The sequence below is a fragment of the Mustela putorius genome, unplaced genomic scaffold (assembly GCF_011764305.1).
Source record: "Mustela putorius furo isolate JIRA1106 unplaced genomic scaffold, ASM1176430v1.1 tig00000127_pilon_pilon_pilon, whole genome shotgun sequence".
Taxonomy (NCBI): domain Eukaryota; kingdom Metazoa; phylum Chordata; class Mammalia; order Carnivora; family Mustelidae; genus Mustela; species Mustela putorius.
Genome location: NW_025421288.1, coordinates 13894807 through 13910541, shown reverse-complemented (window position 1 = coordinate 13910541; position 15735 = coordinate 13894807). Strand labels below are relative to the sequence as shown.

Below are 15735 nucleotides of genomic sequence, written 5' to 3'. Positions count from 1 at the left end.
AGTAATTCACAATCTGTCCTGTATCTTTCCTACTCCACGGAGGAGGAAACAATGATCCAAGTGGCCGGCGAGCTGGGGAGATCACCAGCCACAGTGTTCTAGTTGCCGTGGAAGCTCTACTGCCCATTGTTCCCCGGGCCTGGAATTCTGATCTCGCGTGCGTCAGTTGGGAGGTTGGTTGGGTGTGTGTCCATCCCCGAGGCCACAGACAGGAAACACCACATTTGCAAAACATTTATGGAGACCCCCTTCCCCCAGATAACCTCACTCCACCCTCCCGGGTGTACAGTGAGGACACGGAGACCCCACAGATGAACTCACCCACCCAGGTGATGATTCCGTGGAAGTTGGGCTTGCACCGAAACCTGGTTGCAAGGATGGTTTTCTTGATGGTTTTGAAAGCATCCAAGGACATTCCCAGGCCCCCAAAGCTGGGACAAACCCCCTGGACCAGTGCTGGACCACCAAGATACTGACCCTGACGCTCACCAAGGGTCTGTGGGCCTCTCGGCCATCTTGTCCCAGCACAGTGCCAGGCACAGGGAGTCCCCAGCTCTTTCCCACACGGGCATGAAGTCTTCGGTCCCTTTCTTCTATATAATTAGATTTTAAAAGCAACTCATAAACTGCAATTTGTGTCTTGACAACTTCACTGTGTTCATCACATTCTTAACGAAGCCCAGCTATGGTAAGGGGAAGGGCCTAGAGAGGTAGTTCGAGCTCTCCTGGGGCTAGGCTGGAGCCTCGGCCCTCACCTTTACCTTGACCTCGGGCAAGGTATGTCACAACTTGCACAAAAGCCTCAATATTGTCACCTGTCAGGGATAATAACAGCACATGAAGCACCAAGATGGGACTTTGGGAGACTCAAGGCTGGAAATAAGAGGTGACCGAGGGCCCTGGGCCCCCATCAGGGGTGACTTCCCTGGCTGGTTACCTATTCCCTCTGTGAGTGGTGTTTTCAGACCATCATCATAGACTCTGGAGCCGGGAGCTCTGGTTCCAACCTTGGCTCTGCTTCTTTTGGCCATGGCTGTGTACTCATAGGCAAGTTGCTTGACCTCTCTGGGCTCAGTTTCCTCATTCCTGAAGTGAAGATCATTGTGCCACCTTGGAGGGGGGCTGTGAGGGCTCAGGGAGTCGGGATAGGCCATATGGGGGATCATCACACGGCGGAAGTCCCTTGTATCTGGGCCTTGCCCACCCCCCTGGAGGGAAGCAGGGCTGGTCCCAGTCCACTGGTGTCTCATTCCCCTTTGTCCCCACTAGGCTGAGAGAGGGCCTGGCCCCTGTTCTCATTAGTGCCACATAAGGGACAGCCTGCACGGTCTTTCTTCAGACGGAGAAAGTCCTGAGGGCCACCGCCCTCTCCTGTTTGCAGCCTGCGCTGGGAGACGTGTGGCTGGCATCTGTGACAGCCACGGGACGTCCTGACACACTGCCCAGCATGCTTCCAGACAGGAATTTCTTCCCACCATCTCTCAGGCAGGTTATATGTTTCCCAACTCCAAATAGCCAGAAAGATCCGTCCAGGAATCTGGAAAGAAGGGGGCGTCTGGCTGGCTCAGTCAGTGGGGACAGTGGGCCCCTCAGCGCAGCTCAGGTCTGGACCTCCGCGTCGTGAGTTCAAGCCCTGCATCAGGCCAGAGCCTACAAGAAGGAAGGAAGGAAGGAAGGGGAAAAGGAAAAGGGAAGGAAAGGAAGAAAAAAAAAAGAAAAAGAGAAAGAGAAAGAGAAAGAGAAGGGAAAAGGAAGCTGGAAAAGGGAGAAGTGTGGTTAACAAAGTGTGTCTTCACAAAGTCAAACTTGATCGCCAGGAAGGGCTACTGGTTAGTGCAGTCCGAGCAAGGACAGGAAATGCTGTCACACGGAGTCACCTAGGAGGGCGAGGCTGACAGCTGGGAGCCGCCGACCAGGGGCGTTTCTGGCACGTGGGGCGTGAGACGGCGGCAGCCTTGCTGGCTCGGGGCTGCCGGACGATGGGGGGGGGGGTGCCTGTACTCAGCCTCTGCCAGGGGTGACTCATTCTTGCAAAGAAAATAAATATTAATGAGTTTATACACACAGCCTACGTCAGACAGAGCCCGTGAGTGGTGTTTTAAGGGATAAGTAAGTAGATCAAGTACTTAGGCTGGAAGCGGCGCCTGCTTCCGTGCCGGACGACGGAGCCTCCTGAGGGATCCGAACGGTGTGGGAGCTGCACCCCCAATAGCGCCGGCGGGCGTTTCCCCAAGTTCGAGTAGTCACCGTGCGCTGCAGTTTCCCGTCAAGTCCATGAAAGAGTTTCACCACCCAAAAGTTGCCTCATGGGTGAGACTCGAGGACGTTATGTTGAGTGAAACACACCTGTCACCAAAGGACACATTTCACCTGGAGGAGGTCCCTGCCGTGGTTAGCTTCGCGGGAACGGAGAGCGGCATGGGGATGGGCAGGGGAGGGAAGGGGGTCGGTGTCTCGGGGGGACAGAGGGTGGACGGTGGGCATCGGGGCCGGGGGAGGGCCACAAAGGTCCAGTTTGGGAAGATGGAAAGTTCCGGAGGCAGAGGGCGGGGCTGGCTGTGCAAGGTGATTGTGCTTCAGACCACTGAGCTCCGCAGTTCACAATAGCTGAGATGGTAAACTTCGTGTCATGTGTTCTTACCACAATAAACAAGAAAAAGCAGCCAGTACCCCTCCTCTTGTCCAACTTGACGATGCTTTGTGCAGATGCCTAAAGATTTGTCAGAATCAATCCCCTGAAAGAAATTTTTCCATGATTTAAATATTTCTCATGAAACAAAGGATCAAGATGATCAGACAGGGCAACGAACCTTTAATGGTAGACATTTGTGGAATTATCTTTAAGTGTTTTTAACGATTTGTATTTGGCAGTTTTTTTTTTGTTAATTCCTTCTTTAAATGTTTGCTATTATCCAACGTCTATAACAGAGGGAGGTCCTTTTCATGTATTAAAATATGTGATATTGTCAGAATGATGGTTTGTAATGAGAAGAAGCCATGTGGGGGGCGCCTGGGTGGCTCAGTGGGTTAAGCCTCTGTCTTTGGCTCAAGTCATGATCGAGTGCTGCGTTGGGCTCCCTGCTCAATGGGAAGCCTGATTCTTTCTCTCGCCTTCTGACCCCCCCCCCCGACTTGTGCACTCCTGCTCTCCACCAAATAAATAAATAAATAAAATTTTAAGGAAAAAAAGGAAAAGGGAAAGAAGAAGCCACGTGTTTGTGATTTTCTTTTTTTAACAGAAAACCCGTGAACCTGTGTATTCCGGTCACTCATCATTTAAAAGCACATAAATACAGTGTTCTGAAAGCTGCAGAATAATTAAGATTCCTGAGCCTTAGAGATGAGTATGTGCTGGGCACTGGGAGACCATGACTGCTGCCACACCCGGGGAAGAGGAGCACTGACCCAGTGCCGCCTTCCAGTGCCCTCGGGTGCTCCATCTGGTGCCTGCGGACGGCGGCAATCCAACCGGGAAAGCTCTTCTCTTTCTTCCTGACACTTCCTTAAGCTCGCTTTTAACTTTTGGGGCGCCTGGCCGGCTCGGTCGGTGTGAGGGGTGTGAGTTCGAGCCCCACGTTGGGTGCAGAGAGTCCTTAAAAATAAAATCTTTCTAGAAAATCACGTTAACTTTTATAGCTGCCACGACAAGCAGGAGGCAGTGCAGTTTTTAGACATTTTGCTTATTTGTCTGGCAGACACGCTCGTGTGGAGCTACTTTATGCCGGGCGGCGGGCCACGCACTGGAAATACATCAATGACTCGAGACGTCGGGGCTCGGGGTCTAGGTAGAGAAAGAGATGAACGAGCTAAAAACTTGCCTCTGCTTTGAAAATAATGTGCGTTGGGGCCGGTGACTGACTTTGAGACGGACTCGCATCAGCCGATTCCCGGAGTCAAGAAGAGGAGGGGAGGTTGCTGTGGGTCCCCAGGCCCCCCCCCCCAGCCTTCTGCGTCTCCCGTGACGTGGAGGAGGAAATGAGTTTTCCGGGAGAAGCCAGAGTGGCAGACGGATGTGAGCTCAGGGTCGATTACCCGATGAGTCCATCTGTCAAGCGATGAGCTCCTACGTGCGTTTTGGATCTTTGTCTTGGAGAGCCCGGCGGTCGCTCTTCACAGCTAATACCAAGTTAATTTAGAACCAAAACCTTAGCATTTTATGTAACAACGAATGGGAAAAGCTGAAAACACTTTTTGCTTGTGATTGGCACCTGTGTATTAGTTTGCTAGGTCTGCTGTCACCAAGTCCCTTAGTCTGGGCACTTTAAACAACAGACACGTACCGTCCCCCAGGCGTGGGGGCCGAAGCCTGAGATGCAGGCATGGGCAGGGCGGGTCCCCCCGAGGCCTCTCCCCTCATGTGGGGACAGCTGTGCTCTCCCTCGGTCCTCATGGAGTGGTCCCTCCTTGCGTCTGTGTCCTGACATCCTCTTCTCGTAAGGACCCGGGTCATGTTGGATAGGGTCTGCCCTGGTGACCTTAGATCATCTCACCTTAAATTATCTCTTTAAAGACCCCACTCTAAATACAGTCACACTCTGAGGTGCTGGAGGCTAGGACTCCAACCCTGAAACGTGGGGGACCCAGAGCAGCCCCCAGCGGCCTGCTTCCGCAGGACCCTCGGCCGTCGACAGTCCCTCCCCCGCCGGCAGTGTTGCCTACTTGCCCCTCCCCCACACCCCCAGTGTCGCGGGGTGACGGCTGACTAGCGTGGACCCAACTGGGCAGGCTGGCGTTCGAGGGCGGCGCAATGCTCTCTGCCACCTCGAGGGACTGGTAACCACGATCTGGAAACACTCAAGCTGGGAGCAGGTTCTGGAATCTACATTAGTAAATTCTGGTTTTCACTCTCACACCTGAAGAGGATCTAGTCATTTCTATTTTAAGTTAGATTTACGGGGGCACCTGCGGGACTCAGTCAGTAATACATCTGCCCTCGGCTCCGGTCAAGATCCCAGGGTCCCAGGATCGAGCCGGGGTCAGGTACCCGGCTCAGCGGGGCGCCTGCCTCTCCCTCCCCCTCACCCCACTATGCTCTGTTTCTTGCTCTGTGCGCGGTCTCTAACAAATCAATAAAATCTTCAGAAAAAAATGAATTAATTTATTTATTCTAGCGAGAGAGAGACAGAGAGCGAGCAGGGGAGGGGCAGCCAGCAACGGGGAGGGGAAGCCCCAGCAGACTCCACGCCGAGCACAGAGGCCCGCGCGGGGCTCGATCCCATGACTCTGAGATCAGGACCAGCTGGTGGGCCGGGCCCCTCCATGCGCGTCACATAATACTGCGGAGGGATGAGTTGGGGACGACTCCTCGGCCCCGGTAGCTCGCGCCGGCGTCCCCACCGGCTGTCGCCTTCCTGTGACCGTCTCCGGGCAATCCTGTGATTTCCCGGGGCTGTCTCCGCTTTCGCACACCGAGGCTTGCTCCAGGCTGCCTGCTTAGGTAGGGAGCGCGCGACTTGAGATCCTAACGGCGGCGTGGGTCGGATCCCACGGGAGGAGAAACGTGTCCGCACGCGTGAGGCAAACGTGTTTCCCACCAACGGAGCCTGGACGGCCGGCTGCAGCCACCCCGGCTGCCCCAGGCCCCAGGCCGCCCTCCTCCCCCGCCCCTGCCTTCCGTTCCAGCCTTGCCTGGTGCCCGCGGCCCGTGCACCTTCTCCGGTCCCCAAGGGGAGGAAAGAAGAGCCTCCGGCTTGGCTGAGACTGAGCGACGACATTCTCAGAACCTGTGTGGGATTTAGAACACAGGAAGGGCAAGAGGCTGATCCTTGCACAGTGGGGGACAATGGGCTGGGAATTTATCATTATTATTATTATTATTATTATTAGGATGGAAGTCTCCACCTGTGGGGAGTTCCTCTCCTGCGCCAGAGAAGGTGGCCGCGTCCCTGGCTCCTGATGAAGCCCCAGAGGCCCAAGGCCCCAGGCCAGGTACAAGCAGCCGCTGTGGGAGGCAGGGCTGAGCAAAGGGGCTTCTGAGCGCCTGGGAGAAGTGAGGGTCCCCGCGGTACAGCAGCTCTGCTGCCGAGGTCCTGTTCACGAGAATTCATAGCTTTCTGCTGGGAGGCTTGGCTTTTCTGCCTCAGGCAGAAGGAGAGCGTGTGGGGTCTCTCCGAGGGTTTGCACGAGTTTTCCCAAGGTGGGAGGTCGCCGAGTGGAGGAAGGAGGAGCCCTTCCCCAAGTCGGAGCAGAGAGGAGGTTAGAGCGGCCGGCCAGGGGCCCGGGTATCAACCCCACCTGTGGGCCGGGCCGGGCCGGGCGGCCGTCTGTCCCTCCGTCTTGATCTCCAGTATGAAGCGAGGGCTCATGGGAGGGGCCCCAGCAAGACCGTCTGCAGGAACCCCTTCCTCCCGGGCTGCTCAGGCGCCCCACGGTGACCCTGCCCAGCACGCAGTCTCCTGTGGACCAGACTAAGAAGGGTCTGGGTCCCCCAGGCTCCATCTCATGCATTCGGTCCACAGTGACCTCTGGAGGCCCTGCAAGGCAGGAAGGAAAGGAACAGGCAAGATCCCAGGGGAGACAAGCCCTGAACAAGTCATTACCCAACTCGTTTCTCTAAATGACAAGGGGAGACACGCCCCAGAGGACGGGACAGGATGCGAGGACCGGTGGCCATGGCAGATGGCCTTGGATTGTCCAAGCTAGTCTGAGGGAGGAGGGTGGTGGGCACGAGCCGGGAGCCGTGTCTGGCAGGCGCAGACGGGAAGCACTGGCCGCCCCTCTCCGCGGCTGTCCGCATCCTACACCCACGCCAGCTCCCGAGGAACCTCCAGCAGCCTGGATGGCTGGTCTCCTCCCGCACCCCGCTGAGCAGCTAGGGCGCTGAGAGGCACAAGGTGTGACCCTCCCCACCAGGACAGGCGGTATCAGGGACATCCTCACTCCCGCAGGGCCCTAAACTGCTTGATCAAACACCCCAACAACTATGTAAATTTTGGAGCACATTCCTCTACACGGTGGGGGAACAGACGCCCGGAAAGTTACGTCCATGTCCGAAGCCCGAGTCTCTGGGAACGCAATCTTATTGGGAACACAGGTCTTTGCAGAGGTGATCAAGTTAAGGATGTCGAGGGGAGACCATACTGGATTTACGGTGGGTCCCACGTGGAACGGCTGTGTCCTTAGAGAAAGAAGAGGGGGTGCCTGGGGGCTTAGTCGGCTGAGCGTCCGACTTGATTTCAGCTCAGGTCATGATCATGATCAAGTCCTGCGTCGGGCTCTGTGCTCAGTGCAGAGTCTTGCAGGAGACTGTCTCTCTCTCTCTTCCCCACTCGCTGCTCTCTCAAATAAATAAATGAATCTTTAAAAAAAAAAAAAAAAGAGAGAGAGAGAAACCAGACACGCTGGGAAAAAGGCCACATGAGGATGGTGGCAGAGGCCGGAGCCATGAGGCCACAGCCCGGGGGGCGGGCAGCGGCTGGCCAGGCTGGGAAGCCGGGGGAGGCCGGGACACGGGCTGCCTCCCAGTGTCTTCCCAGGGAACGAGCCGTGCCCTCACCTGCATTTCGGGCCCCCGGCCTCACGGAAATGTGAGAGTACGTTTCTGCTGTTTCAAGCCGTCCTGTGTGTGCTAGCTTATTAGAGGAACCTGATACGCCTTCATCCATGAAACGTAAACAATCCGTATTACTACCTGTGCACCGTGGACCCGGAGAGCAGCGGCCCGCAGCGGGAGGGGCCCAGGAGCGGGGGAGACCGACGGGAAGCCGGGGTGGTTACCTGTGGGGCAGAGGGTCGCCGGCCAGCGCGGGAGCCGGGCTGCTGGGTCCTGGCATGTCTTGCTTCTCTGTCTTAGGTCGGAGGTGGCATGTGGTGTCCGTGTCACCTTAGTGTCCCCCTCTGTCCTCTTGTGCGAATGAACTACTTCACGAGAAGGGATTATTTTCAGCAGCCCAGGACGGGGAGTCCTCTCCTGCTCGTTCTGGCCTGGGCCTTAGGGACGTGTTTACGGCCCTCTGAGTCTCAGTTTCCTTCCTCACCAGTCATGTGGGAGGAAGTAGAGAGGGAGGTGTGCCTTGTGGGTCCCCCAGGGACGGGGTGAGACCCCGTGCAGAGGGCGGCACCCTTACGGCAGGTCAGGCCCTTTCTAATGGGAGGGAAGAAGAATGGCCCCTTTCTGTCATAGAACTTAATGCCTTTTTACCGTATAACTCATACCTTCGTGTAAGTACCGGGAGCTCAGACAGAGGCGGGCCTCGCTGTTTTTGCTCAAAGGCGAAAATGGTCATTGAGCCATGTCTGCATCCCTGTGGGTGGCTGAAAAACAGGTTCTCTCCGCCCCTGACCTGCTTCTTGCCAGGTCATATCAACTCTGGGAACCGGAAGGTGAGTGTGCTCCCGCGGCCCCCAGCCGCCTCCACGGGACGCATTGCTCCTTGCCCGTGCCTTCTACCAACATTTCCAGATCACGGCCAGCACGTGCAGGACCACCCGGGTGGCCGGGGCCGGGGAGGCCGTGGGACCCCCGGGAATCCTCCGAGCCCTGCTGCTCAGCCTCGGCTCAGCGAGCCACCCTGGCGCCAGGAAGGCCGGCCTCTGGCCGAGTCACGGCACGTTGTTCCCTGGCTTCCGACACACTTGGAATAAGACCCACAGCTCACCCAGCTCCACTGCTCTGGACCTGTGTGGCCCGCAAAACTGCCAAGCTGGTTCCTGCCCCAGGGCCTTTGCACTCGCTCCTCCTCACCCAGAACACTCTGAGTAGGCCCTTCACGTGACAGACCGCTCCCAGTCTCTGATTTCCCACGCGACCGAGTCACCTCTTCCAGGAGTTCCCCTACCCCACCGCCTCCTTTGTCCACCTTGCCTCTGCTTCTGTTCTGTGTGACACAGGAGACCTTTGCATCATTCCTGGCTGGATGTGGTCCCAGTGGGGGAGGGAGCAGCTGGGAGCCTGAGGCGGTGAGGCAGTGAGCTTCGTCCCCAGAGGGGAACGGGAGCGAGAGATAACGCTGGCTCCTGTCCCAGCTGTTGCAAGCCTGTGATGTGTGAGGCCGGGTGCCGAGGACACCAGGTGGGCAAGAAGGCATGGCCTCAGCCCTCAAGGAACCTAAATTCCATTGGCAGAGACAGGGGTAGAGGGTATTCTGGGAGCACAGGGAAAGTCACTACCTCAGGTCCAGGGGAAGCAGGGCGGTCTTCCTGGAAGAAGCAGCACTGAAGGCAGGACAAAAAGGATCAGTAAGAGCTAGTGCTGTGAGGAGAGTGGGGCCGGGGGCCCGGGCCGAGAGGCAAGCGTCCTTCCAGCCCGGAGAGTCTACTCCACCCTCATCCCCCTCCCCATCTGGGGAGGAGAAATCCCATCGGAGGGACAAGGGGCTCCTCCTGCCAACCCCTCTCTGGGGCCCCCTTTCCCACGGCCCACAGCGGGCTCCACCCCACCCCAGCTGCCAGCTTGGCCCCAGGGAGTGTGGGAGGGCTCCCTCCCACCGGCCGTGCAGCAGCTTGCCGGGGATAACAGGCTCCCGTCCCTCGTGGGAAAGATCCCGAAGGCCTCTAATAAAGACTGAGAAAACCAGACCAGACCAGAAACCCTCCCCGCTACGGCACAGGTGAGAACCGGCAGAAGCCAGAGGTGGCGTCTGCAGGGCATTCCCTGGACGCACCTCATCGGGGCCGAGGTAGAGAATGGAAGAGAAAAGCAGGCTGAGCGGCAGGGCCGAGCCCCAGCTCCGAAAGACCACAGCCACACGGAGGCCTGGAGGCCCCCGGCTTCAGGTCCCCACCTGCCCTTCGGACCCCAGCACCCAGGCCCCTGTCTTGCCCCCGTCAGGTGCAGGGGGCACAGGGCAGAGCCCCAGCTCGGGCCAGACCCCAGACAGCTCCTGGGAGCATCAGAGCAGATCCTCGGGCTGGGGCAAGACAGCTTCCACGGTCCCCCTGAAATCGGCCAATGACATTCCGGCCCGTCAGATGAGGACGAGGGGCTGGGGTCTGTCCACAGCCGTGCTCTCTGGGGCTCCGTGAAGCCCTGGGTCTGCATGTGGGTCGCAGCTCGTCCGCCTTCCTGTGTGTCCGTGGGTGGGCGACTCGGTGCTTCGGTTTGGCCACGGTGCGGGACTCACGACAACGTTCCCACGGCACTGACGCTCCCACAGGCCCCCATGGGATCCGATGAGCCAGTCCACACAAGGGAAGTGCGTCCAGGGCACCCTGCCCACCCCCCTGCGGCAAGGGATGGCTGGGGCTCCCAGGGTGACGGGGCCCAGAGCGCAGACACTCTCAGGAGGCTGGGCGGCCCGCAGACCCAGCCTGGCAGCTGCAGAAGTCAAAGGGAGGCCTTGGGGACAGGAGCGGATGGGGGTGGGCGTCACCCCTGGGGCGGCATCGCGCGGCCGTGTCCTTGCAGCTAAGTGCCCCCAAGGGGCAGGTCCACTGGTGGTAGGACTCCTTATTCTGTGTTCCGCTCGTGTGGCCCTGTCCCCGGGACGGAGAGGGACGGTGTTGGGGAACGGGGTGAGCGGTGAGCAGGGGTGCCCTCGCCCATGAGGGGGAACCTGGGACAGATGACGGTTTAGCACCTGCCGGGAGACCAGGCCCGAGTCACCTGCCTGCTCACAGGCACGCGCTCCGTGTCTGCTCCGTGTCCCAAGCCGCCTCTCCTTCCTCTCCACCTCCCAGGCAATGGCACCCTTTTCGGGGGCTTCGATTATCATGTAGATCCTGGTGGTCTCTGGTGCCGCCAAGTTCACAGCTACCTGGAAACTCAGGATATGAGCTTATTTAGAATTAGGTCTTTACAGATGTAATTAGTTAAGATGAGGTCACACTGAAGTTGGGCGTGCCTTAAATCCGGTGACTGGTATCCTTGTAAGAGGACCCTGTGAAGACACACAGGGAGGAAGGCCACGTGTCCCTGCAGAGGCAGAGACCGGACGATGCAGCAGCAAGCCAGGACGCCCGCAGCTGTTGAAAGCCACCGGGAGCCGGAAGACGCAGGGAAGGATTCCTCCCTGGAGCCTTTGTGGGGAGCGTGGCCCTGCCTTCACTCTGATTTAGGACTTCTGGTCTCCAGACGTTGTCTTAAGGCACATCGTTTATGATCACTCGTTACGGCCGCCCCGGGACACTAAGGCAGCCTGCGGTCTGTATCCCGCAGAGACCGGTCTCCTGACCTTCACACCTGCATTTCCACCTGCCCCACAATTCCTCTCTCTCGAGATCTTCTCCCTCTCTGGAACACCTCACCCGGGGGACTGCACCCTGGTAGCCCAGGCCAGAGCCCAGCCGTCACCGGATTCCGCCCTGCCCTCCACCTGACCTGCAGTGACTCATCGAGCCCGTGCTTTCCCCCTCCCGTGTCTTTCTTGAAGACCAGAGGGACGTGACCAAACGCAACCCAGGCAACTTGATGATCCTCGGCTTTCAAAACAAAACCCAACTGTGAACGACGTCCCTGAAGTCACTGGGAAAGTCTGAACACAGACAGGACAGTAGATGCTGCTGGTGTTGAATTTCCACAGTGACACTGCTCTGTGGTTAAGGAGGAAGGTGCCCTTACTCTGGGAGCTGTAGCCAAAGGGCCTGGGGACAGAGCATCATCACACCAAACTCACTTTCAAATGTTCAGGAAAGGGAAATCTGCCTGTCTTGCTATTTGCCTACAGAGAAAGCAAAAGAACAGGAAACATGTCAATGATTGCAGGAGCTAGGTGCAGACGCTCCTTCATCGTGCAGCAGGGGGAAATCTAGGTCAGGAAAAGTGGAGGGGAGAGCTCAGTCCATTCTCCTGACCCCACTGCCCGTGCCCTGCTCCAGACTCCTGCCACCTGCTGCTGGTGGGGCCGTCGCGGCTCCAGCTTTCCAGCGGACTCCTCAGATGATTCCCGCTCGCCCCCGCCTCCCATCCACTCCAACCCACTGTCCACACTGCAGCCACACCGACCTCTCCAAAACCAGAGCCTGCCATGCCCTTCCTCGCTTGAAGCCTTCCCAGCCTGCTCTCGGAACAAAGTTCAAATTCCTTCAATGGCCCACAAGGTCCTTTATTACCTCTCCAGGCCCGCACTCCTCTCCCCCCCCTTCTCACCTTCTACGCTTCACGGGAACGTCCTCTTCCCTCCCTGCCCCATGTTCACCTGCCTGTAACTTTTGGGTGTCAACTTAGACGCCCCGTTTCTGCAAGCCATGAGTCTGAACCATGTGCTCTGCACACGATCTGTCAAAGCTCAGATGCTGTAAATACTTTCTGACGAGATTGGACGCGTTCAGGGTGGTATGGCCGTAGACTGTAAATACTTTCTGATGGCATTTCTCTCTCACTTGACAGTGATCTCCGTGAAGGGAAGGACCAAGACTGTATTGTCTTTATCTCCTACCCACCAAGCACGGGACTTGGCATGTTGTATGTCGTAAATAACTAATGGGTGGATGAATGTATTGGAGCTGGCTGGGTGGATGGATGGATGGATGGATGGATGCGTAGATGGATGGATGGATGGACGGATGGACGTACATACATATGTGTGTACATATGGATGGACGGATGGATGGATGCGTAGATGGATGGATGGATGAATGGATGGATGGATGGATGGATGGACATATGTACATATGTGTGTACATATGGATGGATGGATGGATGGATGGATGGACATACGTACATATGTGTGTACATATGGATGGATGGATGGATGGATGGATGGATGGACATACGTACATATGTGTGTACATATGGATGGATGGATGGATGGATGGATGCGTAGATGATGGATGGATGGATGGATGGACATACGTACATATGTGTGTACATATGGATGGATGGATGGATGGATGGACGGATGGATGGATGCGTAGATGATGGATGGATGGATGGATGAATGGATGGATGGATGGATGGATGGACATACGTACATATGTGTGTACATATGGACAGATGGACGGATGGACGGATGGATGGATGCGTAGATGGATGGATGGATGGATGGATGGACGGATGGACGGATGGACGGATGGATGGATGGATGGATGCGTAGATGGATGGATGGATGAATGGATGGATGGATGGACATACGTACATATGTGTGTACATATGGATGGATGGACGGATGGATGGATGGATGCGTAGATGGATGGATGGATGGATGGATGGACGGATGGACGGATGGATGGATGGATGGATGCATAGATGGATGGATGGATGGATGGATGGACGGATGGACGGATGGACGGATGGACGGATGGATGAACAGGTGGGCGAATGAGGGGACGGATGGATGAAATAGAACAACGGTGCCAGGAGACCCTAGAGGAGGTGGCGGGTCAGGTCTGACTGCAGGAGGCAGCCTGGGGGACTCGAGGGCAGCATCTTGGTGACAGCTGCAATGTAACGATCCTTCCTCCCGGCACTTTACATGGGATACCCCCCTTCGTCCTCATGGCAGCCCTCCCCTGGAGTGAAACGTCTTCCCTCATCCTCGGTCCCTTTTCACTGGTAATTAATATTTTATTTATTTATTTTTTTGAGATTTATTTATTTATTTGACAGAGATTACAAGTAGGCAGAGAGGCAGGCAGAGAGAGGAGGAAGCAGGCTCCCTGCTGAGCAGAGAGCCCGATGAAGGACTCGATCCCAGGACCCTGAGATCATGACCTGAGCCGAAGGCAGTGGCTTAACCCACTGAGCCACCCAGGCGCCCCGGTAATTAATATTTTAATAAAAATTTTAAGTAAGTATCACTAGGATTTGATGGAGCCCTTAGGAAGAGAGGATAGACACTAAAAAACACACTGCCGAATCCCCAGACGGCTGTCGATCGTAGGAGCTCGATAAACATACCTATTAGAATGACGTTTTCACGTGAAGCGATCAAAGCTCAGAGAGGTTCGTGTGCTTGTCCAACGTCGCGCAGCTTCCTAGGTCAGCAGTGTCAGAGTCTGTAATTAGGGTTTGTGCGAGGTTCCTCCAACTCCAGACCTGCCCTGTCGGCCCAGGAGGAGAAACAGGGCGGGCAGCCCAGGCGTGGTGGGGGTTGCAGACAAAGGCTCAGAGGTAGCAAAATCGTGGCACGTTCCGGGGACACAGAGGAATTTCGCCAGAACAGAGGGCTGTGCCAGAAATGGGGAGGGGGCACCGAGTTGGCACCAAGGCCTTGAATGCCAAGGTGGAGAGCACGCACTGTCCCGCCCGGCTCTACAGGGTAGGGTCAGTGACAAGAGCAGAGTAAATGAGGCAAATGCAATCTTGTTGGCGTTCGGAAGGGGGGCGCGCTGGGCGAGACTGGGAAGCCGCTATTCCCGAGTAGGGGGAAGCCCGGGGCTGCAGAGAAATTAGCCCGGCACGGTCCCAAAGCCTCGGCTGCGATGTCTGCGCCCGCTTCTGCCTCCTCTTCCCTGCTGAGTGTGTGTTAATCAGCTCCTGGCTCACAGGAAGGACACAGCATCCTGCCCACACAGCCGGCCAGGTGGTGAACGGGATCGGGGCACAGGGCCCGGTTTCTGGGGCTGGCAGGGACCCTGTAGCCGCTGTCAGGAATGAGGGGCATCTGAGCCCCCGGGTCCTTCCTCGCAGAGGCCGGGAGGGTGTAGCGACTCAGAATTAGCAGTCGTCGCTCCTGATGTGGCTTTGCCACCGAGGAGCTCTGTGATGTCACCCTGCCTCTCTGAGCCTCAGCGTTTCCTTCTGTAGAATGGATGCCGCGAGCGGTGAGGAAGCACCGTGCACGTTAGTCCCGACCCTCCCTTCCTCGGGGCCTCAATTTCCACACTTCTGCAATGGGGGTGATGGCTAAGGATGGTAGGAAATCTGTGGGGCGCCCCCAGCTGAGCCTCCGCCAAGATGGGGTGTGGGACCGACTCTGCCCTCTGCAGCCTTTTGCACATGTGATTTGCTTACAGGAAAAAAGTCCGCAAGGAGAAGCCTTAGAGGGGTGTCAGGGCCGGGACCTGGGGAGGGGATGAGGAGCAAGGAGCCTTGGCCCCTCGGGAAAGGCCGCACGCGACAGCAGGGGGGCGATTGGCAATGTGGGCTGGGGTTCTACTTGACATTCAGTGGGGGGAGGGGCAGGGTTCTAGATCCTTCTAGAATCCCATTTCAAGAGGGTGAAAAGGGGGGTACGGGATGCCTGTCCTAAACGGGGCCCTGATTCTGACCCCCGCCATGGCATGGGTGGTCCTGGAGGACACTGGGCTGAGAAGCAGGCCACACACCAACGGACAGACCCCGTAGGACGCACTCATCGGGGTCCCTTGTGCAGCTGGACTCATGGACAGAGTCGGACGGTGGGCGCCCGGGGCCGGGGGTCGCTGTGCGGTGGGGACAGCCTCGGTGTGGGAAGACGAGGTCCTGGAGACAGACAGTGCTGGTGGCCGCGGCAGCCAGAGTGGGCTCGATGCCGCCTGAAATGGTTTAGACGGTCTGTGTCATGTGCATTTTGCCAGAATACAAAAGGGGGGATTCGGTTCAGAAGCACTGACCCTGACCCCCCAGCAGGAGCCGGCGGGGTGGCATGGGAGAGCCTTCGGGTTCTGGGTGGAAGAGGGTCTGGGGGGCTGGGGAGGGCTCTGTCGGGATGGCTGGGGGGCTGGGGGGGCTCGGGGGGCTCTGTCGGGATGGCTGGGGGGCTGGGGGGCTCCGTCGGGATGGCTGGGGGCTGGGGGGGCTCCGTCGGGATGGCGGGGGGCAGGGTGCGGACAGAGACAGAAAGGGCTGCACCCCCCCCTCCCCCCCCCTCACGGGGGGAGTGCTCCTCGATTCTTGTTCCCTGAGAAGGTTGGGACCCGGGGCTCACTGCCCTGAGA

General features: G+C 57.5%; 1 protein-coding gene across 3 annotated transcripts; it reads right to left on the bottom strand.

The window, feature by feature from the left end:
* Nucleotides 1-5077: 5077 nt before the first annotated feature.
* LOC101672165 lies at nucleotides 5078-15456 on the bottom strand. 3 transcript variants are annotated; one of them, XR_006602335.1, is made up of 7 exons: nucleotides 13775-15455; nucleotides 9603-10694; nucleotides 9109-9153; nucleotides 7717-8975; nucleotides 6235-7117; nucleotides 5842-6029; nucleotides 5629-5723 (listed from the first exon to the last, which is right to left on the bottom strand). XR_006602335.1 is itself a non-coding variant. In XM_045066311.1 (4 exons), the coding sequence occupies exons 1-4, from the start codon at nucleotides 6303-6305 to the stop codon at nucleotides 5103-5105; spliced, it is 684 nt and encodes a 227-aa protein (XP_044922246.1). In that variant the 5' UTR covers nucleotides 6306-7203; the 3' UTR covers nucleotides 5078-5102. The 3 variants fall into 3 exon arrangements, 1 of the variants encoding a protein (XP_044922246.1); XR_001180687.2 differs by having other exon boundaries at nucleotides 7717-9153; nucleotides 13775-15456; XM_045066311.1 differs by lacking the exons at nucleotides 7717-8975; nucleotides 9109-9153; nucleotides 9603-10694; nucleotides 13775-15455 and adding an exon at nucleotides 5078-5432 and having other exon boundaries at nucleotides 6235-7203.
* Between the last annotated feature and the right edge of the window lie 279 nt (nucleotides 15457-15735).